The sequence below is a fragment of the Oncorhynchus masou genome, chromosome 28 (genome assembly GCF_036934945.1).
Source record: "Oncorhynchus masou masou isolate Uvic2021 chromosome 28, UVic_Omas_1.1, whole genome shotgun sequence".
NCBI lineage: Eukaryota > Metazoa > Chordata > Actinopteri > Salmoniformes > Salmonidae > Oncorhynchus > Oncorhynchus masou.
In genome coordinates this window covers 50169853-50192857 of record NC_088239.1, presented here as the reverse complement: position 1 = coordinate 50192857, position 23005 = coordinate 50169853, and the positions used below count along the sequence as shown (strand labels likewise).

The window sequence follows — 23005 nt, the reverse complement described above, 5'->3', positions numbered from 1 at the left end:
GCAAGTTCTCCCACGTAAAAAGATGAGAGGCCTGTGTTTTTTATCATAGGTACACTTCAACTATGACAGACAAAATGAGAAAATCCAGAAAATCACATTGTAGGATTTTTAATGAATTTATTTGCAAAGTGGGAGAACTTGCACAATTGGTGGCTGACTAAATACTGTTTTTCCCCACTGTATATATACAGTGGGGAGAACAAGTATTTGATACACTGCCGATTTTGCAGGTTTTCCTACTTACAAAGCATGTAGAGGTCTGTAATTTTTATCATAGGTACACTTCAACTGTGAGAGACGGAATCTAAAACAAAAATCCAGAAAATCACATTGTATGATTTTTAAGTAATTAATTTGCATTTTATTGCATGACATAAGTATTTGATCACCTACCAACCAGTAAGAATTCCGGCTCTCACAGACCTGTTCGTTTTTCTTTAAGAAGCCCTCCTGTTCTCCACTCATTACTTGTATTAACTACACCTGTTTGAACTCATTACCTGTATAAAAGACACCTGTCCACACACTCAATCAAACAGACTCCAACCTCTCCACAATGGCCAAGACCAGGGAGCTGTGTAAGGACATCAGGGATAAAATTGTAGACCTGCACAAGGCTGGGATGGGCTACAGGACAATAGGCAAGCAGCTTGGTGAGAAGGCAACAACTGTTGGCGCAATTATTAGAAAATGGAAGAAGTTCAAGATGACGGTCAACCACCCTCGGTCTGGGGCTCCATGCAAGATCTCACCTCGTGGGGCATCAATGATCATGAGGAAGTTGAGGGATCAGCCCAGAACTACACGGCAGGACCTTGTCAATGACCTGAAGAGAGCTGGGACCGCAGTCTCAAAGAAAACCATTAGTAACACACTGCGCCGTCATGGATTAAAATCCTGCAGCGCACGCAAGGTTCCCCTGCTGCATGTCCAGGCCCGTCTGAAGTTTGCCAATGACCACCTGGATGATCCAGAGGAGGAATGGGAGAAGGTCATGTGGTCGGATGAGACAAAAATATAACTTTTTGGTCTAAACTCCACTCGCCGTGTTTGGAGGAAGAAGAAGGATGAGTACAACCCCAAGAACACCATCCCAACCGTGAAGCATGGAGGTGGAAACATCATTCTTTGGGGATGCTTTTCTGCAAAGGTGACAGGATGACTGCACCGTATTGAGGGAAGGATGGATGGGGCCATGTACCGCGAGAAACGTATGATCTCTGTAATTGCAAGCAAAGGTTTCTGTACCAAATATTAAGTTCTGCTTTTCTGATGTATCAAATACTTATGTCATGCAATAAAATGCAAATTAATTACTTTAAAATGTTTTAGATTCCGTCTCTCACAGTTGAAGTGTACCTATGATAAAAATGACAGACCTCTACATGCTTTATAAGTAGGAAAACCTGCAAAATCGGCAGTGTATCAAATACTTGTTCTCCCCACTGTATGTGTATATATATTTATTTGAAGTCGGAAGTTTACATACACCTTGGCCAAATACAATCTATCTCAGTTTTTCACAATTTCTGTCATTTGGGAATATCTGGTCTAGGCTAGGTAAGGCTAAGTAAAAGATGAAAAGCCCATCAAGTCCATCTCAAAGAAGTCCATTATAATTTCATTATGGAAATAAGAAAGTGTATTTAAAAGAAAAGAAAATAGCATATTTTAAGTTTATTATGTTACTAGTCTTTTTCTTAGTAGGAAAAGCAATGCTTCCCCGCAAGTGGTCATATGCTGAATTCATGGACAGCGTAGATATTATTGTAAAAAGTGAAAATTTGATATAAAGCTCTATCTCTTGAATTTTGAGATTTATTTGACAAGGTAAGTGTCATAAAAACTGCAGAATATGATCTTTCTGATACTATATATAATCAAAAAGTGTTACCTGAATGTGACTCTGAAAGAGGATTTGAAAAAGTGATGCTCCTTTCCCTGCATTTGTCAATTACAAGATGCGCCCATCTCTTCTTGTACAATTTGACACCTGATCTTATTATGTATGATATTGTTTAGGTGGGCCAGCTGCGCAGGCTGACTTACATTTTTTGTTTCCCTTTGCATTATCCTAAAGGCCTACTGCAACACAACATGTTTTCATTTCCCTTACAGTACATTTGATTAGTAATAGAGTTACAGTAAATAAAACAGTCCCGTAACAGCGTCTTTTTACAAAGTCAAATGTCAAAGAGAATGGTATCAACTCACAAGGCGCACGGTCAAATTATTAACATGAGCTCCAACACTGGTAAATAGGCATTACACAAACTCATCATTACACTGTTGTCTTTCTAAATGAAATCAACCTCTTCACCCTCCTTATCGTGCAGTTAGGCCTCATTTAAATTCAATGGTGAAGTAAGGTGCACAATTATCGCCCATCCGTCCATTTGTCATTCAATCAATGAGGAGAGAGAGACGCATTAGCGCCTGGCTGGGTACCAACATCCTACAGCACATTGTCTCGGTGGGTTTAAGTTAGGAATAGGAAAAAAAATGGGTTAAACATCTCAATTCTTCTCTGTGGTTTCAAAATTCAGACAAATTAGCAACATTTAGGAAAAGTCAGGGACAAAGCAGGACAAAGCTTTTTGGGGGGATTGATTTCTTTTATTTACTAAATCAAACGTCAGTGGCCGTTGGCCTATGGCGCTTCTAGTGTTAACCAATCGGGAATATTTAAGTAATACACTAAGTTTCTGCGTAGTAAAAGTAGCCTGAGACATAGTCATGTCATAATTCACAGTAGACTAGGGCCACAGTGTTTTACAGTTGCAGGGAGGATCGCCATCCTACACTACTGTCTACAGAAACCCTATGAGAGCATGACTCACTGTAGTGTCTCGCCCAGCCTCTTCCCCTGGGCTGCAGAGGAAATCTGTCTGCTCACCCAACATAGTGTGTGATTCATGTTTTATAAATGCTGACCAAACTGTAATTATTTAAGTCATTGTTTTAGCCACAGAGCAATTACGCGGATGAATACAAAGAAAAACTGGAATTTCTTCCTCCAAGTCTCGTGGCTTTCTTTTGGTGGGGCTGTGTAACCCATTCCATACCATTTGAGGACCAATGACCCACATAACTCCATTAGCAGTTACGACATGATCTAATACCGGGGTTTACCTTGTGCCTTCTTGAATTGTTGAATAGTGTCTGAAATGACGCCCTCCATCCTCTAGCTTTGAACACCTTTAATGAATGCTTATTCAGTGGTGAAATAATAGCCTTGTTTTTTTCTCTCTGTGTTTGTATTGGAAGCTTGGCGTTAACATAAGCTTTGTGTAGTGAGGGAAGAGGGAACTGTGCCTGGCCAGGATCATTGTGTGTGCAGGTGAGATGTTTATGAGCACCAACCAACATCATGACGTTTATACAGCTTAGTGTAGGACTGCAAGCATTCAGCTCACAGGAACAGTTTGGGCCTGGGCCCCTGTCTGTCAGTCAGTCAACGCCCACTACACATTCCACTGACTTAGAAATCATGCATCTGCATGGAAGTCTTGATGCAATTACGCAATACACTGACACGTAGATCATACACCAGGTATTACCTTCCTTTAGAACAGAGAGAGCTTTGGCTCATAAATGAATCACTCTGTCATTATTGACTTGCATTGTGAACATTTGCCCGTAGATGTCTCTTCTGAACTGATACAGGACATAGTAGTTTACATTTAGCATAATTGTTTTCCCAAAACCAGTTTCTTGAATTGTATTTGACATCGGTGGCTTTCACTTTTATTTTCAGAAATGACAACTGGAAAAACTCTGCTGTCCTTCTGTATACGAAGACCTTGTTCCTCGTTCCCTTTGTGTTTTCAACTCAATTGTGTTTATCTTTCATAATGGGCAAAGGCAGAATGAAGTCCAGCTGACATTGTTGTCCTGCTAAATGGGTTTGTGGAGAAGCCTTATCCATTCTCATCTGCAGCGATAGGAATGATTGTGAGCCTGTGCTTTCAGCAGCTCCCCATGTCTTCCCTCCCTCACAGAGAGAGAGAGCCTTGCTGTGACAGTCTTTTACTTTTCATTGAATAAACTTTTTCCTTTCTTTCTTCTCACTCAGCATTCTTCGGGACTTCAAAGCTGGAATCGGAGCAGAATCTCTGAGCTGTCCCATTGTGTGACTCTTGCATATTCATAAGGCTCTTTCTTTCTTCTCATTCTCGATGAGACTCTGCTAGAGAGGAGAGCTGTGAGCTAGAGAGAAAGCAGCAGCTCCTCTGGACTCTCCAAGGAACCAAACCACTGAGTATGTGCATGGAGGGTTCACATTCAAATGGGATTCACACGTAGTGATTTATAGTGTTGGGCCACACAATGATGCTGCTGCTTCTGTCATGGCTATTGTGTTGAATTGCCAAAGTTTTTTTAACGTGTTACAAAAATGTAACAGTATTGGTTTGCCGGGTAACAAACGTATTCCACATTTAATGGCCCTAATTTTGCTGCTAGCTAACTGACAAGGTAGTTAATGAATGGCTAATATCTCTATAGAGAAACCAGCAGTCTGTGTGAGAGAGGGAGGTGGGAGCTGGCTCACAATAAGGAAGATGTCAGTGTTCTCAATGTGAAATGAGGATGAAGTTGATGAGCGCTCCACAGAGGGAGGAAGTACGTCTCACTGTCTGGCCCAGGGATGAACGTGATGTCACGCTCCTCTCTATCCCTGCACCCTGATTGGGCTCCCTGCTCAAGGCAGCTGTGTTGCCACGGTAATAAATGGTCCTCGAGCCAAGATTCTCTGACATCAGGTTTAACCGCTGCGCTCTCTCCATTTCTCACAGAGCCCGGGGTCAGTGTGGCCGTCGGCGGAACATTGCTCATGACAGGCATACCTTCGCTGGCTCATCGTAATTCCATCATCTGTGTTGTTGTCACAGCTTTTCCTTTCACATCTTAGTGGTGAGGTTTCTGGGGTTATTCTTCACCATTCCTCTTGCAGTATGATGAAAGGTGTTTTGACTGAACGTTTTCTCTTCAAATTTCGAGTAGCTTGGCTTATTTTCATGCCACATTAACTGCTAATATATAAATATTTTTTTTTTTACAAATGTTCTCAAAGAACATATTTGTGGGTGGTAGTGATAACCAACAAAGACACAAAGTACCAGCCAAATGAGTCATGCTGTTGTATACAGGTGCTTTGCATGTGTAAACAAACACAGCTAATAATAGTGTGGTTTTCTGAAACCGTCAAGGTGCTGACTGATTGTTCTTCTTAAGACGGCCGCATGCTTCGGGCCCCACCAGTCGAAACAGTTTGGGAAAGTTTGTGCATATATTATGATGATTATAGTAGCCTGTGCCGTTTTTGATGATGTTGGACTTTGTGGAAGGTTTTTTGGGCTGTTCAAGGACACACATTTTTTTTCTCGAGGCCAGCTGATATTCGGGAACCAAAGTCTACGCCCCTTCGTCCGTGATTGGTCAACTGTAGGGATTCTTCAATAAAGTCTTTGCTGTCATTCAACGAGAGAAGACTCATTTTCATGCCCATTTTATTATGGAGAAATACTGCACCAAACATCTTAGTTAGATATAAAATATAAAAATGTAAAAATTAAGTACATATTCCTTGAGTTATCTTAGATTAATTTAGACTATTTTGAGGAAGTGTATTTTTTAATATATTTTTTTACCTTTATTTAACCAGGCAAGTCAGTTAAGAACAAATTCTTATTTTCAATGACGGCCTAGGAACAGTGGGTTAACTGCCTGTTCAGGGGCAGAACGACAGATTTGTACCTTGTCAGCTTGGGGGTTTGAACTTGCAGCCTTCCGGTTACTAGTCCAATGCTCTAACCACTAGGCTACCCTGCCGACCCATATATACTGGCTACGGCGTCCCAAATTTTCAAACAGTAATGTTGATGATTTTTTTTTCATTTTTACACTCATTCGGTTCGCCTACCCGACTTCGGCTCGCTGTCAACCGAACTGGATCATGCTGGCGCCTTTAGGAAACCTTAGCAACAGACGGAGCTGTATGTAACAAGACTTGAAATGTAGATCTGCGGTTTGCAGCTCAAAGGAGGAATCAAGGCGACTTTTGGCTTAGTGAAAGGCGGGAAGGATAGAAAGGGTTAATTTAACCACATTTCAAAATCCCCCACCCTGCTAGCCCACCCCCCCACTTCCACAACCCCTTTATCTGCCTGACTAGACCCCCACCAACCATCCCCACCAGCTGCGCCCCCCCCCATCTCTCTGGGTCTTCGCGGCTGCTTGAGCAGGACAGGGGGAAACCACGCTGGGCGTTTGATGCAGCTCCGAGGGGGTGTGTGAGGTGCGCTGACCCGTTCACATCTCTCCCCATGCACTCATGCTCCAGGGAAAGTAGACTTATCACATTTAATCCAGAGCACGGTGCAAATCAGGAGTGACAGACAGACGTACAGCCTTCCAGGGAAAGAGCCCCAGACTACAGACCCTGTCTACTACCCTCTTGTCCTGTCTCCTATCCTGTCTGGGAGAGAAGTGGATTCAGGGTGTTTGTCCTTATGGAGGCACAGCAGGTGTGGAAGAACAGGATCCCATTTGGTTGGTTGGTTGTTTCCACTTTCACATTGTTGATTTTCCTTTAACCACCAATTGGCCGTTGTTATTGTCTTTATTTGGGAGACCACTCACCCTACCATTTGGGCCGTTCCTTTCTTTTCTCTTTTGGGGAAACACGCACCCTCCACCAAATCACGCTTTAGAATGGCATGGTATGGCATTCTGTCCTGTTGCACCATCACATCACCGCTAACTGTTTTGAGGGGCACTCTAGCAAACTTGATGTAATCTTGGTAATAGCTGGGCTAATCCTCTTAAGGTTGTAACCCACAGAAAGTCTTGTGCTGCCTGTTGGAATTTGGCCAAATTGGGAGGTTGTGTGTGTGTATGTTCGGGTGGATTAGTGAGAGAGAGTAGGCGTGTTGCTGCCCGGAGGTGTGGGCGGTAATCACCTGATGTGTGAAGAGCTTTTGTGAGTAAGTGAGTATGTATGTATGAATGTGTGTGTGTGTCTGGCCGGCCGCGTGTGTTTCTTTCACACTTTGCATTCTGCTCTGTAACTGGTCTGTGATGAGCTGTCACACAAACAGGAGGGTAATTGCTGTCCTAAACCTCAGAGATATGTAGAGATTAGGCTTGGGCGGTATAGCGTTCAATTCCAAAATCAAGATCCCTGCTGCCTAAATTTGTTTTGTGCGTGAACGTTATTGTTTTTAAAACATTTTTTTTTTTTGAAAGATATAGCGCCCCTTGTGTGCACTGTCGGTATTACCGTATACCCCGGTATGGTACAGGAACAGTATGATGGTATGTCAATCTGGAAATGGTACAACCATAGGAACCAGGATTCATCCATCTGCACTTCCCACAGTGGATGAAGTAGCGACAACACATTACTTTGAATCATGCTCGTGGATGAGTTCTGGCGACCAGACTTCTCTACTTCTCTAATGCACATCTATGAGGAACAATCTTACTTCCCTCTCATCCTCTCTCTCTCTCTGTGTGTGTGTGTGTGTGTGTGTGTGTGTGTGTGTGTGTGTGTGTGTGTGTGTGTGTCTGGCCCTGCCAATGTCTTCCTTTTTGAGCGGCGAGTGTATGTGTTCATATGTGTGTGTGTGGGGTCCAGGCAGGCTCAGCTGTTCTTTTGTTGTTCACCCCACGAGGTGTTCAGAGAAAAGGCTGACCAAACAGCAGAGCAACTGAGTAACACCCTCCTTCCCTCCTCCTCCTCCCCATCTCTCTCTCTCTCTCTCTCAGGCTGTCACTGTGTAGCGCTGGAGGCTGCTGGGTGGCTGTGTGTGGTGGGGAGTTCCTGAGATCGCAGAGAAGAGAGAGGGGGACTAGCACTTACTCACGTAGAGGCACACACTCGCGCACACACACCTTCTCAGTGTAGCGCCGGGTGCAGCCGTGGTGCCAGCGAGCGTCTCAGGGATTGTGCGTGCGGTTGTACAGTACCACAGGATGATGGTGGTGTGGTTGCCGTGGGGATGGGCATGGAGGACTGTACTGCTGGTGACTGGACTGGCTTCACTGAGCCTGGGGACTAATGGTGAGTAGCTTAATACTGGACTTTATCTCTCTCTGTACTACGGAACTCTGTCCATCTTTCTCTGTTGATGGACTCTGGGACTGATTTTGAAGAAACTATAGCATGGTCTATATTTAATTTGTTTTTAGTACTGTATCTGATTGTCTGCTGGTGGTTTTCACAACTGATATGTCGAAACGCATGTTTTTTGTGCTGCCAAGACTTTATATAGTATATCTAATGCTTAGAGCAGGGTTTCTTAAACTATGGGTCTGGACCCAAAGTAGGCTCTGGGCATGTGAAAGGTGGCTTTTGAGCTGAGAATCACCCCGATAAACCAATATATTCTCTATCTTCTTCTGTTCATCCACCTGGGTCTTTAATAACTTATCCTCTTTTTGTGATGCTTACCTAGCCTAGTGGCTGAGTACTGTAGTTTTAGTCACTTTGAGCAAAGGCATGATTTCACAAACTGCAGGCAGGTTTACTGCGTGTATTGCTGGGGTGAGGAGGAGCAGAGACTCACTGGGAGGTTGGTGGTGGGTCTATTTTTTGCCCAGCGGTATTTATGATGGGGCAAAGCTATTATGATCTCCACCGGGTCTAGCATGTGAGCAGTCATCTGCCCCGTCCCCCATCCTGCCCCCCCCTCTGCTCATGTTTTGAATTGTTTTAAGATGGACAGCCAGTTGTCATTTACAATGAATGGCGACAGTGTCATGGTGTCCCATAAGCTTTGTGATGGACTGCAGGGGATCCACGGCTGGAGGCTCGGCTGGGGAAGATTCCTCTCTTTGTCATCTGCCCTGTTTCAAAGGCTCTCAACTGAGAGAAAGAGATTGATTATGTGGAGTTAATCATGGATGTTTGCATTTGTTTGCACCGAGCAACAAGTGTCAATAATTTCAACGAACCTCGTTTACATATGCATAGACTTCATTATACTATAGCTGGTGTCTTTTGCATGGGAAGGTTTGGGTTTATTTACCATAACTGCTGTTGTTTTCCCTTTTTCCATGGTGTTTCATTTTGAGGTTTGACCTGTGCGGAGGTGTTCAGTTGTCACACACTTGTTAAGAATACAGTTGGGCGACAAGCTGTAAAACTAATCTCCCACTCTCAAAGGAGCACACACACGCGCGCGCGCACCCCCCTCACCTCTAAAATAGCTGTGACTGTCTTGGTTAATTGAGTTTGTCTTTGGGGTAAATTTATTTGAATTCAATCACTTTTTGACAGCACCCCTTTCGATTTGACCGAAACCTTCCATACATATTTTCCCATTATAGAAGGGATCAGAAAATTATTTTTAGAGCTGAATGCCAAAACATTCAACAGTTGACCAATTTTGCGTACCCCACCCTACCATGAGACATTACATTTACATTACATTTAAGTCATTTGGCAGACGCTCTCCATCCATGTCCTCATCACTGGAAAAGATAAACGGTTGAGATTGATATCATTTACAAGCTTACAAATATGTTTTTGAAACTATTTTATTATCGATAAATTACTAAAGTGTAAAATGTAAATCGTTTAAATTAAATTGTAAAAAATCATAACCTTTAACGTCAATTATTTAAAAGCTCATAAACTCAGGTTCCATGTTTGCATGTGTTGTAGCTTAGAACCATTTTTACATGGTTGTAAGGCTTTTGTGTTGTGCTCGCCATTGGTTGAAACACAACATGCTCTTGAACACAGGTGGGTAAATGTTCTAACATTTTAACTTTTAAATGGTACCACAAAGACAGCTGGAGGTCCACACTCAATGAGATGGAAAAAGATATATATATATATATATATATATATATATATATATATATATATATATATATATATATATATATATATATATATATAGAGAGCCGTGAAAAAGCATTTCCCCCTTTCTGATTTTCTCTATTTTTGGATATTTTTGATACTCAATGTTATTAGATTTTCAACCAACGACTAATATTAGATAAAGGGAATCTGAGTTTACAAATTACCCCAAAAACGAATAGTCTCTCCCATTATTCCTTCCGAAAACCAAAAGAATGCATTCCACCATGAGAACCTTATACCAACAGTCATGCATGGTGGTGGTAGTGTGATGGTTTGGGGATGCTTTGCTGCCTCAGGACCTGGACGACTTGTCTTTATAGAAGGAACAATGACTTCTGCTCTGTATCAGAGAATTCTACAGGAGAATGTCAGGCCATCCGTCAGGGAGCTGAAGCTGAAGTGCAGCAGGGTCATGCAGCAAGACAATGATCCAAAACACACAAATCAAGTCTCCATGAAAATGGCTAAAAAGCAACACAGTAGTTTTGGAACGGCCTAGTCAAAGTCCAGACCTAATCCCAATTGAGATGTTGCGGCAGGACTTGAGCAGTTCATGCTTGAAAACCTACAAAGGTTGCTGAGTTAAAGCAGTTCTGAATGGACAAGTGGGCCGAAATTTATTCACAGCAGCGTGAGAGACTGATCAACAACTACAGGAAGCGTTTGGTTGGAGTCATTGCAGCTAAATGTGGAACAACCAGTTATTGAATGTACGGGGGCAATTACTTTTTCCACACAGGGGCACTGGGTGATGCATAACTTTGTTTTGAAATAAATGAAACAAGTATGTAATTGTTGTGTTATTTGTTCACTCAGGTTCCTTTTATCCAATATTAGGTTTTGCTTGAAGATCTGATAACATTCAGTATAAAACATGTGCGTTGTCTTGCCTGTGTGCTTCGGGTTGTTGTCCTGTTGGAAGGTGAACCTTTGCCCCAGTCTGAGGTCCTGAGTGCTCTGGAGCAGGTTTTCATCAAGGATCTCTCTGTACTTTGCTCCGTTCATTCCCTCGATCCTGACTAGTCTCCCGGTCCCTGCCATTGAAAAACATCCTCACAGCAGGATGCTGCTACCACCACGCTTCACCGTAGGGATGTTGCCAGGTTTCCTCCAGATGTGACGCTTGGCATTCAGGCAAAAGAGCTCAATCTTGGTTTCATCAGACCAGAGAATCTTGTTTTTCATGGTCTGAGAGTCCTTTAGGTGCCTTTTGTCAAACTCCAAGCGGGCTGTCGTGCCTTTTACTGAGGAGTGGCTTCCGCCTGATTGGTGGAGAGTTGCAGAGATGGTTGTCCTTCTGGAGGGTTCTCCCATCTCCACAGAGCAATTCTGGAGCTCTGTAAAAGTGACCATCGAGCTCTTAGTCACCTCCCTGGCCAAGGCCCTCTTCCCCTGATTGCTCAGTTTGGCCCGGCGGCCAGCTCTAGGAAGAGTATTGGTGGTTCCAAACTTTTCAATGCTGCAAAAATGTTTTGGTACCCTTCCCCAGATTTGTGCCTCAATACAATTGTGTCTCGGAACTCTATGGACAATTCCTTCTACCGCATGGCTTGGTCTTTGCTCTGACATGCATTGTCAACTGTGAGACCTTTGGCAGTTGTGTGCCTTTCCAAATCATGCCCAATCAATTGAATTTACCACAGGTGGACAACAGTCAAGTCGTAGAAACATCTTAAGGATGATCTATGGAAACAGGATGCATCTGAACTCAATTTCGAGTCTCATAGCAAAGGGTCTGAATACTTATGTAAATATATATATTTTTTTAATACATTTCTAAAACATTTCGCGAACATTTCTAAAAAGCTCTTTGCTTTGTCATTATGGAGTATTGTGTATAGATTGATGAGGAACATTTTTTATTTATTCAATTATAGAATAAGGGTGTAGGGTAACAGAATATGGAAAAGGTTAAGAGGTCTGAATACTTTCCGAATGTACTGTATTTGAACTCACCGGAACTGAGTACTGGCACCTCAAATGTTCTTCTGCTTGAGTCCCTGCACCTTCTGTAGGATATTAGCTCAAAAGTATTCAGGAGTTCCTGCATTTAAATATAAATGGTACCGGCACCAAAAATGAGTACCAGCACCTATTTCTGTCCAACTCAAGCACTGGCCTAAACATGCATACGCAATCAGATATCATTTATAACAAGCAGTAGGGACGGGGTGAGAAAACAAAATGGATATATTTTGACAATAACAAATACATTTCAGATGCCTTTTAGGACACTCAAGGACATCTTACATTGATTTCATGAACAGCACTAGATTTTATTTCATTTAGGCCTATGTAATGAATTTGAATTATGCTTGATTATTTACCAGGAAAAAACTATACAAGAAATTGTAAAAATTCCCCAACAACAATCAGTTTATCAATTTCATAATAATGTGCGGGTTCTGGCATGTGTCACCTCGCACTGATACCATGTGCATTAAACAGTAGCTATCCTACACGGTGTAGGCCACTCACCATTAGCTAGCTGGCTAAGACTCACTAGTCAACTTAACTAGGAAAACCAAGGAAAATGGGCAAACAAAGCTCACTGTTAAATTTTCTCAAGGGACCGTGTATAGAAGAGGATTTTGGACCATTTGCCAAGTAATTTGTTATCAGTGATTTTGCCATGAAGGGCCTCCAGTCTCCTTCTGTACCAATCACTGATTGCAATGATTTAATCCTGGTCCTTAAAGACAGTTTCAGTACATTCAGAGACACTGACTAGAACACAATGCTGTTTTTATTTAAGACTTTTAGAAATCAAATGCAACCCACTTCTTCACTTCGACATGCCCTCCCTCTGCTGAGACATGACCATCAGTCCAGTTAAATAAAAACAAACAAGGGCCTCCCGAGTGGTGCAGCAGTCTGAGGCACTGAGGCATCACTACTGACCCGGGTTCACAACGCCCACTTAACCTGGAAGCCAGCTGCACCAATGTGTCAGAGAAAACACTGTTCAACTGATGACCAAAGTCAACCTGCAGGCGCCCGGCCCGCCACAAGGAGTCGCTAGAGCCCGATTGAGCCAGGTAAAGCCCACCCTGGCCAAAACCTCCCCTAACCCGGACAACGCTGGGGCAATTGTGCGTCGCCCTATGGGACTCCCGGTCACGGCCGGTTGTGACACAGCCTAGTATCGAACCAGGGTCTGTAGGGACACTTTAGACCACTGCGCAAAGGTTTAACCACAGTCTGTAAAATCACTGCCTCTCTCTCTGTTCACTTGAACTAGGATTCCCCTCATATGAAAGATAACTAAATCAAGCATCATTTTGGTGTGTTCATTCCAGATGCTATTTGGCTGCTAATGAACTGCGCATCAAAACATATGGTGATTATAGGTAACCAGCCAAGCCATTCCATGTTACAGCACTAACCCTATTATCTTATAGTTCTAAATGAATGTGAGTCTGGGAGGACAAGATACACTCTATGTATTGTGCCTGCAGAACATCATATAAACAACCATAACATAATCAGATGCATTGATGGCCTTGAATGGCAGATACTGTTAGCCACTAAACACCTTGGAATGTTCCAGGACCGTCTGGCATGGAGAGAGGGGTCCTGCTATGCTTCTGATTTTGATATGCACTGTGGACCGATAAAGTGCTGAGATTTGGGGTCTGCAGTGTTTGTAAAGGATCAAGGCCAGACACAAAAGGCTGTAGGCAGCTTTCACGGTTTGTCTCGAAACACTTTGGCTGATGATCAGTATGGTAGACTTATGTCAACGGAGACATCTACACAGTATACCACTTGACTTTGCAGCATAATGGGCTATTTTAAGCTGAAGTCTGTCTGTCTCGCTGATTTAACATAGTGAAAACCTCACAGCAGTCACACAGATTCACCTTTCCTGTGGGCATCAGTTCTCCCATGAAGCACAGAGAAAGCTCACATAGACAGAGAGACATGCCGGCCGAGCTGGGAGGACAGGAGACCAGCTGCTTCTCGTTTCCCACTCATGTTTTAAGCTCAGCCTGCCAACCTAAACTGCTGTTTTAGTGGGTACAGTGAACGAAGACTTGGTTCTGGTTGGTCGGAGAGACAGAGTTGTGTGCTAGCTTTATGACTGGCCCTCTCTCTCCCAATCCTCTCTTTCTCCCTGTCCACTCTTTCTCTATCGCTCCATCTCTCGCAGTCTGTTCTCTCTCTTCTAGCCCTCTCCCCCTCAGCCCTCTCCCCCTCAGGCCTCTCCCCCTCAGCCCTCTCCCCCTCAGGCCTCCCCTCAGCCCTCTCCCCCTCAGCCCTCTCCCCCTCAGCCCTCTCCCCATCAGGCCTCTCCCCCTCAGGCCTCTCCCCCTCAGGCCTCTCCCCTTCAGCCCTCTCCCCCTCAGCCCTCTCCCCCTCAGCCCTCTCCCCCTCAGCCCTCTCCCCCTCAGCCCTCTCCCCCTCAGGCCTCTACCCCTCAGGCCTCTCCCCCTCAGCCCTCTCCCCCTCAGCCCTCTCCCCATCAGGCCTCTCCCCCTCAGCCCTCTCCCCCTCAGCCCTCTCCCCCTCAGGCCTCCCCTCAGCCCTCTCCCCCTCAAGCCTCTCCCCCTCAGACACCCCCCCAGCCATCTCCCCCTCAGCCCTCTCCCCCTCAGCCCTCTCCCCCTCAGCCCTCTCCCCGGTGCTGCTGGGACAGATCAGGCATGGTTCTCTAAATGAGGATAACACACATGGGAGGTAACTCATGAATCTTCACAGCGTGGTTAATTTGCCACCTGTTGTTTAGGCTGATACAAAGTTCCCAAAGAATAGATTGACATACTTCATTCTTGCAGTAACAATGCATACATCTTTTCTGAATAGGCCATGCACCATACAGTGTGAGGTTACAACTTACACAATTGACTCTTCTACTACTCGTTGCATTTAGGCCTATTTCGTTCCACAGTATGTGTGACATGGTTGCTGATAGTCCTTGAGTCTTCTGGCGCCACGCAGGGTAGGAGTGAAAGCCAGTTAGTGAAAGACACGGCCACACTTCGACGTCGCTTAAACATGATATCCATTTCAGATAAGCATAACATGTAACATTCGAGGTGGTGTGGAGATGCCGCAAGGCCACAAGCAGGGCGAAACGACTGGCTTTATCATCATCTAGACGCAACAATGTAAACGAGGTCAGCTCACCCTCTCCTCGTCCCGGATCCCACCTTCCGTACTGTACTGTATGGGAGGAACACACCATGGCAACATGTCGCTCGATAACTTTGAGCTTTTCTCGTTTTTGTTCTACAGTACAGACACAGATGATAAGTGAATATATGTTGAAAAACTCCTTTGATTGCAGTCTCTTGTGAAATACCATTTCCTACAGAGATGCTATTTCAGTGTAATTGCTTTGGTGTTATAGGATGGCATTTTCTTTGTGATTATTCAGTTTAGGTCAAGTCTTGTGGCATCAGTGATTGAACGAAGGCCTACTGTAAGTGTAGCAGGGGCTAGAGCAGGATACAGAAGCCCAGCAGCAGTAGCAGGTCCCAGGCTGCTTCCTGACAGGATGTGGATCATGTTCCCCAAACAGAACCTGATCCCAGGACAGATGTTCTGCTCCAGCAGTGGGACTGCATGAGACTGGTAACCACAGAGGGCAGTGGGCCGGAGGGGGACTTTTAGGGGTGTGTGAAGTTTGGAGCGAGGGAAAGGGAGGCTTAAGGCTGCACCTGTGGTTTTTGGAGGAAGTATTGAGGGAAGGGGATGTTTGGGTGAAGGTAGGGTTCTTGTCTTGATCACAGTCTAATGTATGTAACGGACACCCTTGAGAGCAGTGGGCTAAGGACAGAGAGAAGATGAGGGTTGGCAGTGTGGGAACCGGGATAGAATGACTGAGATGGGGAATATGTTATGGTCTCATCAGAGATTCATACAAACCGAATCAAAGTTTAGTTTGATGTGTGTTAAGCTGGTGGGGTGCACACACACACACACGCACACACACACGCACGCGCACACACACACACACACACACACACACACACACACACACACACACACACACACACACACACACACACACACACACACACACACACACACACACACACACACACACACACACACACACACACACACACACACGGCCCACAAGCTGATAGACACAGAGCAGGTGGGGCTGATGCTGGTCTGCTATGAAACCATTTGTCTTGGTTACCTTGTGAGTGTGTGTGACTGTGTTTGTTTGTGCATGTGTCTATGTGTACGTGCTTTCACATGTCTTCTTTAGTTTGTTACTTTGGAGTGTGAGGGATGGTTTGGCAGAGGGGGCTGTAGAGGAGTATGTGGGTCCATGGTGTGTTCTGTGTCTTCACATGGTGTTGGAAGACAGACAGTCGGCAAAGGCTGCAGCCTAGGCTGAGGTTTGGCTGCCACGGAAAAGGAGACGGACAAGGAGAGGTGGCTGGATCCTCTCAGCTCCTCTACGCGTGTTCAGTTGCAATCTGGCAAACCTACTTCCTGTCACACCTTTCCATATCTGTCAGAGAAACGTCCCGCTCACGAACGTCAACGCACAAATATTGAATTCCCCACATTGTTTCCTAATTCACATTCAACGGTGGTTTGCAGTTATTTTTTCATTCCATCCAGAGATGATAGACTGATCTGGTTTGGGGCGAAGGGCGAACGATATCTGGCACCACAGGATCCCAGTCAATTCGATCCAGACCCAGGTATTCAGGATTAGCCTGATATAGCCTGCTTCTGTAGGGACTGTTACTGTTCACATGGTTACCGGCACAGTGACACATCGCCGGGGAAACCGAGACACAGGCTGGCACTTTGTTGAACAGCCGTCCTCCGGGCTTTTACAGTCCTCTTATCAGATAGAGCTTTACTGGAACGAGTCATCAGACGAAGCAAACGGCTCAGGTAAATGACTTAGAGTGTGTGATCATGCGTGAGTGTGTGTGCGCGTGCAATTCTGTCCGCGACAGGAAGAGTGAGCAGAGGTGTGTGTGTCTTGACCTCTGGCTACAGGTGTTCTGTGTGATAAGCGGCCTGTTTTCCAGTTTTGTTTCGAATGGGAGATGGAAAACATCCCTGAGATGAATTCACACGTACATGCAAAGTGCCCTGCGGGTGACAGACTACTCAGTCTGCATACTGAGAGGTGAGGCTTTGATCTGCCATCATGGGGGAAAAAACGGTCACGATGCATGCTGATGGAGCTAGCCAGCAAGACCTGCACAGAGTCCTAGTATCACACCAACGTCGTCCTTATCACAACCCCAGTGTGTTTTGAAAGAAATTGCAATCAGTTAGACTGTTACACATGTCTGTTCCCTGTCCATTCCCTGTTTGAAGGGGTCGTTTGTTGTAGAGATAGCATGGCTCTGAGGTTCTCCTCTCTCCAGACACGTGGAAGGTTTTCTCTCTCTCTGTGCTGAATCTTCCTTTAAGTCCTGACAGGTCGGGCTTGGTGTGATTCGTAGGCCTGGGCCGGAGAAGAGGGGATGAGAGAAAGAGGTTTCTCAGGGGGGTACAGTGTGTGTCTAGGGCCATAAGTCGGAGGGGCTCCCTTGATGTGCGGCCCATCAATCTACCGGGGCATTATTTCCACAGGAGGACGGGAGTCGGGCGCCCCCAGGGTGCCCCTCTAGCACCAGCATAACATCTCTATGGTCAGGCCCTGGTCACACACAGAACAGATTGGTGAGGGTCCACGATGTGGATCAGTTGCTCTCCTCCTCCCCAGTCTGGATGGGTATCAGGCATCAGGCAGGGGGATACAGAGCCTCTCATGATGGGGAAGGAGTAGATGGGGGTCGAGCAGACTAGTCACGGTGAAGGATGGATGATTGATACGAGGGCCGGGTTTGATTTGCCTGTCATACCATCGTGCCCCTGTGTGTGTGTAGTGTGACAGGATACTTTGAAGCCAATGCGGGTTAAGAGGGGTTAAGAGGGGTTAAGAGGAGGTGAGGGGGGTTGAAGGGTGAGGGACAGGGGATGATGTATGACAGCGTGGCAGCTCAGCGGTGCGTTGGTGACCCCCACAGGGTCAGAGGGCGTTCAGGAGACGTACAGGAAGATGGCTCCTTTGAGGAGGTGATTTACTCTGGACACCTGGAGGAATTTATGCCTCTCTCTCTCTCTGTTGGTTTCTCTCTCTCTCTTTCTTTCTTTCTTTCTTTCTTTCTTTCTTTCTTTCTTTCTTTCTTTCTTTCTTTCTTTCTTTCTTTCTTTCTTTCTTTCTTTCTTTCTTTCTTCTCTGCATCTGTCCTCTCTCTCTCGTTTCTCTCTCTGTGTTGGTTCCTCTGTCTCTCTGTCTCTCTCTCTCTCTCTCTCTCTCTCTCTTTCTTTCTTTCTTTTTTTTGTTGAGTTCAATTTCATGGAAGGACTAATTGAGCCTTATTAACTTATAACCTATACAAGTTAGACAGAGTTGTTGGCTTGAGTTAGAAGGGCGACGCACAATTGGCCCATCGTCGTCCGGGTTAGAGGAGGGTTTGGCCTGGCCGGGATGTCCTTGTCCCATTGCGCTCTAGCGACTCCTGTGGTGGGTTGGGCACATGCACGCTGACACGGTCGCCAGGTGTACCGTGTTTCATCCGACACGTTGGTGCGGCTGGCGGGGTTGTGTTTTGGAGGACACACTGCTCTCGACCTTCACCTCTCCCGAGTCCATATGGGAGTTGCAGCGATGGGATGAGACTGTAACTACCAATTGGATATGACGAAATTGGGGAGAAAAAGGGGGTTAAAGAAATAAAATGAAAAGATTAACCAAAAAATGTAATCAAAAACTTTGTGTGAACATGTGTGAGTGTTTGTGTCAGCAAGTGTGTGTGTTTGTCAGTGTGTATGTGTGTAATACAGTATGAAGTGTGGGTCTGTGTATATCTCGTTAGAGGAACAGCCTTTGGAATGTTTAGGGGATGGGGATCAGGTTTCAGGGTGACCTTGGCAATGCCCGGTGGCTGACACAACAAAAGTTTGTGTGTGTGTGTGTGTGTGTGTGTGTGTGTGTGTGTGTGTGTGTGTGTGTGTGTGTGTGTGTGTGTGTGTGTGTGTGTGTGTGTGTGTGTGTGTGTGTGTGTGTGTGTGTGTGTGTGTGTGTGTGTGTGTGTGTGTGTGTGTGTGTGTGTGTGTGTGTGTGTGTCAGAAAAAGAGAAATAATCTTAAGGTGTTTGTATTCAGTCTTTATTACTGTGTCTGTCCCGTGAGAGTTTGGGGTTTTGGTTCAGTCAATCTGCCTTGGTCAGAAGTTTACAGGAACGTCTGCAGAGAACACCTATAATGAAAACAGTACTGGTGTGTACAATGCTTTCAGAAAGTATTGACATCCCTTGACTTTTTCCACATTTTGTTGTGTTACAACATTCATTTTAAATTGATTCAATGTAGATTTTTTTTTGGCCACTGGCCTACACACAATTCCCAATAATGTCAGTGGAATTATGTTTTTTACAAACAAATACATTCAAAATGAAAAGCTGAAAGGTATTGAGTGAATAAGTTTTCAACCCCTTTGTTATATCAAGCCGAAATTAGTTCAGGAGTAAAAATTTGCTTAACAAGTCACGTCATAAGTTGCACTCTGTGTGCAATATCAAATCAAATCAAATGTTATTTGTCACATGCACCGAATACAACACCTTACCGTGAAATCCTTACTTATAAGCCCTTAACCAACAGCGCAGTTCAAGAAAGAGTTAAGAAAATATTTACCAAATAAACTAAAGTCCAAAATGATAAAAAGTAAAACAATAAAACAACAATAACGAGGCTATATACAGGGGGTACCGGTACTGAGTCAGTGTGCAGAGGTACCGGTTAAAGGTCATTTGTACATGTAGATAAGGGTGAAGCGACTATGCATAGATAATAACCAGCGAGTAACAGCAATGAACAAAACCAAGGATTGGGGGTGGGGGTGTCAATGTAAATAGTCCGGTGGTCATTTTATTAATTGTTCAGCAGTTTTAAGGTTTGGGGGTAGAAGCTGTTAAGGAGCCTTTTGGTCCTAGACTTGGCGCTCCGATACCGCTTGTAGTGTGGTAGCAGAGAAAACAGGATGACTGGAGATTCTGATAATATTATGGGCTTTCCTCTGAAACCGCCGAGTATAGAGGTCCTGGATGGCAGGAAGCTTGGCCCCGGTGATGTACTGGGCCGTACATTACATTACATTTAAGTCATTTAGCAGACGCTCTTATCCAGAGCGACTTACAAATTGGTGAATTTCCGTACGCACTACTAGGGTGGGCGATATGGCAAATCGATTATCACAATATCTAAATATTTTTTCATTTGATAACGATAATTATCACGATATTCATCAAATAATGTTTTAAAGGTGCATATCTGCTTCAGACTCAAGAATGCATAATGCCTGAACAAACATTAGAGTGTTGGGCCAGTAACGAAAGGTTGCTAGATCGAGCTGGCACGGTAAACCTCTGCCGTTCTACCCCTGAGCAAGGCAGTTGACCCACTGTTCCCCGGTAGGCCGTTATTGTAGAAAAGATTTTGTTCTTAACTGACTTGCCTAGTTAAATAAAAGGTTACATTTTTTTAATTATGTGAGCTACACATAACATTATACTTTAAGGAAAATTGTTCAATTTTTGCGGCCAGGGAGCACGTACCTGGGGTCACTTATAATGATAAGCCTCTTGGAACCTTCCTTTTCGATTGTGCTAATTGGTAGAAAGTCCTTAGCAATGCAATGCAAAATAGCATTTGTGATATCTTTTGTCTATTCGATGTTTGCTTGTAGGGCATAAACGCGGTCAGCGGTGACTGCTTCGGGCAAACATCCCTAGATTGGCTGGTGCTTAAAGAGCGTTTATCAACACTGTGGTGCAAACTAAAACCTCCTGCATTTTCCAAAGACGGATTTTGCCTCAGATGTTGAAAAAGGTTTGTCGTATTACCAGACTTCATAGCCACCTGTCTATGACGGCCTACCCCAGCCAAATTGGGCCAATTGGGCCAATTGTGCACCGCCCTATGGGACTCCCAATCATGGCCGGATGTGATGCACCTGGGTAGACATAGAGTTGGTTGAGAGCGGTCATAGTGCCAGCATTGGTTTGTGGTGGTAAATAGACAGCTACGAATAATATAGATGAGAACTCTCTTGGTAGATAGTGTGATCCACAGCTTATCATAAGATACTCTACCTAACATTGCGCACCAGATGTTATTGACAAATAGACACACACCCCCACCCCTCGTCTTACCAGAGGTAACTTCTCTGTTCTGCCGGTGCGTGGAACATCCCTGCCAGCTCTATATCATCTGCGTTTTCGTTCAGCCACGACTTGGTGAAACATAAGATATTACAGTTTTTAATGTCCAGTTGGTAGGATAATCTTGATCATAGATTTTATTTTCCAATGATTGCACGTTGGCCAATAGAGCGGATGGTAGTGGGAGTTTACTATGAATTCTCATTAGGCAGACCGACCTCTGTCTTTTCTTCATGCAAGTGATGGGGATTTGAGCCTGTTAAATATCCCTTTGAGCATGGTGAAGTTATTAATTCCACTTTGGATGGTGTATCACTACACCCAGTCACTACTAAGATACAGGTGCCCTTCCTAGGGCTGTGACGGTCATGACATTTCGTCAGCCGGTGATTGTTAAGCAAATAACTCCCGGTCTCACGGTAATTGACCGTTAATTAACATAAGCACATTTAGCATCTCCTGGCTTTCGCACATAGCCTACAAGCCACTGATACAGACCTTTGAAACATCTACATTTTAAAACGTTTAATAAGACCATGTAATATAGCCTACACCTTCACAATAAATCCATGATTTATTTTAGACAGGTCTAAAGAAACATGATATGAAGAAATGTATTATATTTCAGAAGAACAGAATAGCATACTCTGAGTTGTCCTTATGTTAGGCCCTGACCTGTCTATGCCATATGGCTGTGAGTTACACTAGTTCATTTAGCAGACAAGATTTGCTTAGAATTCTGTGGGAATATTTTATATTATTTTAAAGTATGAAGAATACAATTGAACAAAGCTGAATAAAATAGAATGTTTTGAGGGAGTGTGCACGTGTCTATTCTGTGTTGAGTGGTTAACAAAGAAACAGGTCCTCCTATATGCTTAATTTAGAGTTATTAATTGTGATACAAATATTGCGCTATATGTTAAGATGTTAAATACATTCTAAGGCTGCATGATGCGACTCTAATGATGATTTGACATTTTTTTGAAAGCCATGAGCTATGCTTTGTTTCTTGTTTAGGCTGTACACACTTCCTCAGTCTCTCATTCACGATTTCACAAGCACCTGATCATTTCCCAGCTGCATCCCCTTTGTGTGGATGTAATGCCCCCTAAAATAATCCATGCATTTTGCTGCCAGTGGCCTTTGTGCCATTGGGCTGAATATAATAATTATAATTCTCTTCTCCCGGCTGCGTGCCGAAGCACCTCGCACCCACATGGAACTCATCTTTCTCACAGGCTACAAGTGAAGACAGACACATCAGGTTGTGATACAAACCTTATCAAAGCATAAATGCGAGGGCCTCCCGGGTGGCGCAGCGTCTAGGGCACTAGGCATCATCTAGGCATCATTCACAAGTGATAATATGATGGGATCCTTCTCTTTTTAATAGAGGCCATCAAAACTGCATAGCCTATAGCCTATAGAAATGTTGTGCAACATGAGCTCATGGGCTCTCATTAAGTGTTTGATTAGATTTTCGATTACATTTCCATTGATGTCAGAGTGATTAAAGGTAGAGTGCTGAGTACCAGGTTTGGTAGGCTACTAATGACCATCAGCAGCATCAGAGCTTGGAGAAGCCTAATTACCATGACTAAATGGTTACATTGAAATCAAATCAAATTTATTGGTCACATACACATGGTTAGCAGATGTTCATGTGGGTGTAGTGAAATGCTTGTGCTTCTAGTTCCGAACATGCAGTAATATCTAACAAGTAATCTAAAAATTTCACAACTACCTTATACACACAAGTGTAAAGGAATTAATAAGAATATGTACATATAAATATATGGATGAGCGATGGCATAGGCAGGATCCAGTCGATGGTATAGAGTACAGTATATACAGTGCCTTGCGAAAGTATTCGGCCCCCTTGAACTTTGCGACCTTTTGCCACATTTCAGGCTTCAAACATAAAGATATGAAA

General features: G+C 44.2%; 1 protein-coding gene across 3 annotated transcripts in view; it reads left to right on the top strand.

Annotated features, from left to right (window-relative positions):
• Positions 1-23005, top strand: part of bmpr1bb (bone morphogenetic protein receptor, type IBb) — a 119159-nt gene that overhangs the window by 70815 nt on the left and 25339 nt on the right. For all 3 annotated transcript variants that reach the window (XM_064942413.1, XM_064942412.1, XM_064942414.1), the window contains one exon: positions 7771-8065. In XM_064942413.1, coding sequence (XP_064798485.1) covers positions 7978-8065 — 88 coding nt within the window. In that variant the 5' untranslated portion in view covers positions 7771-7977. The remainder of the gene's footprint in view (positions 1-7770; positions 8066-23005) is intronic.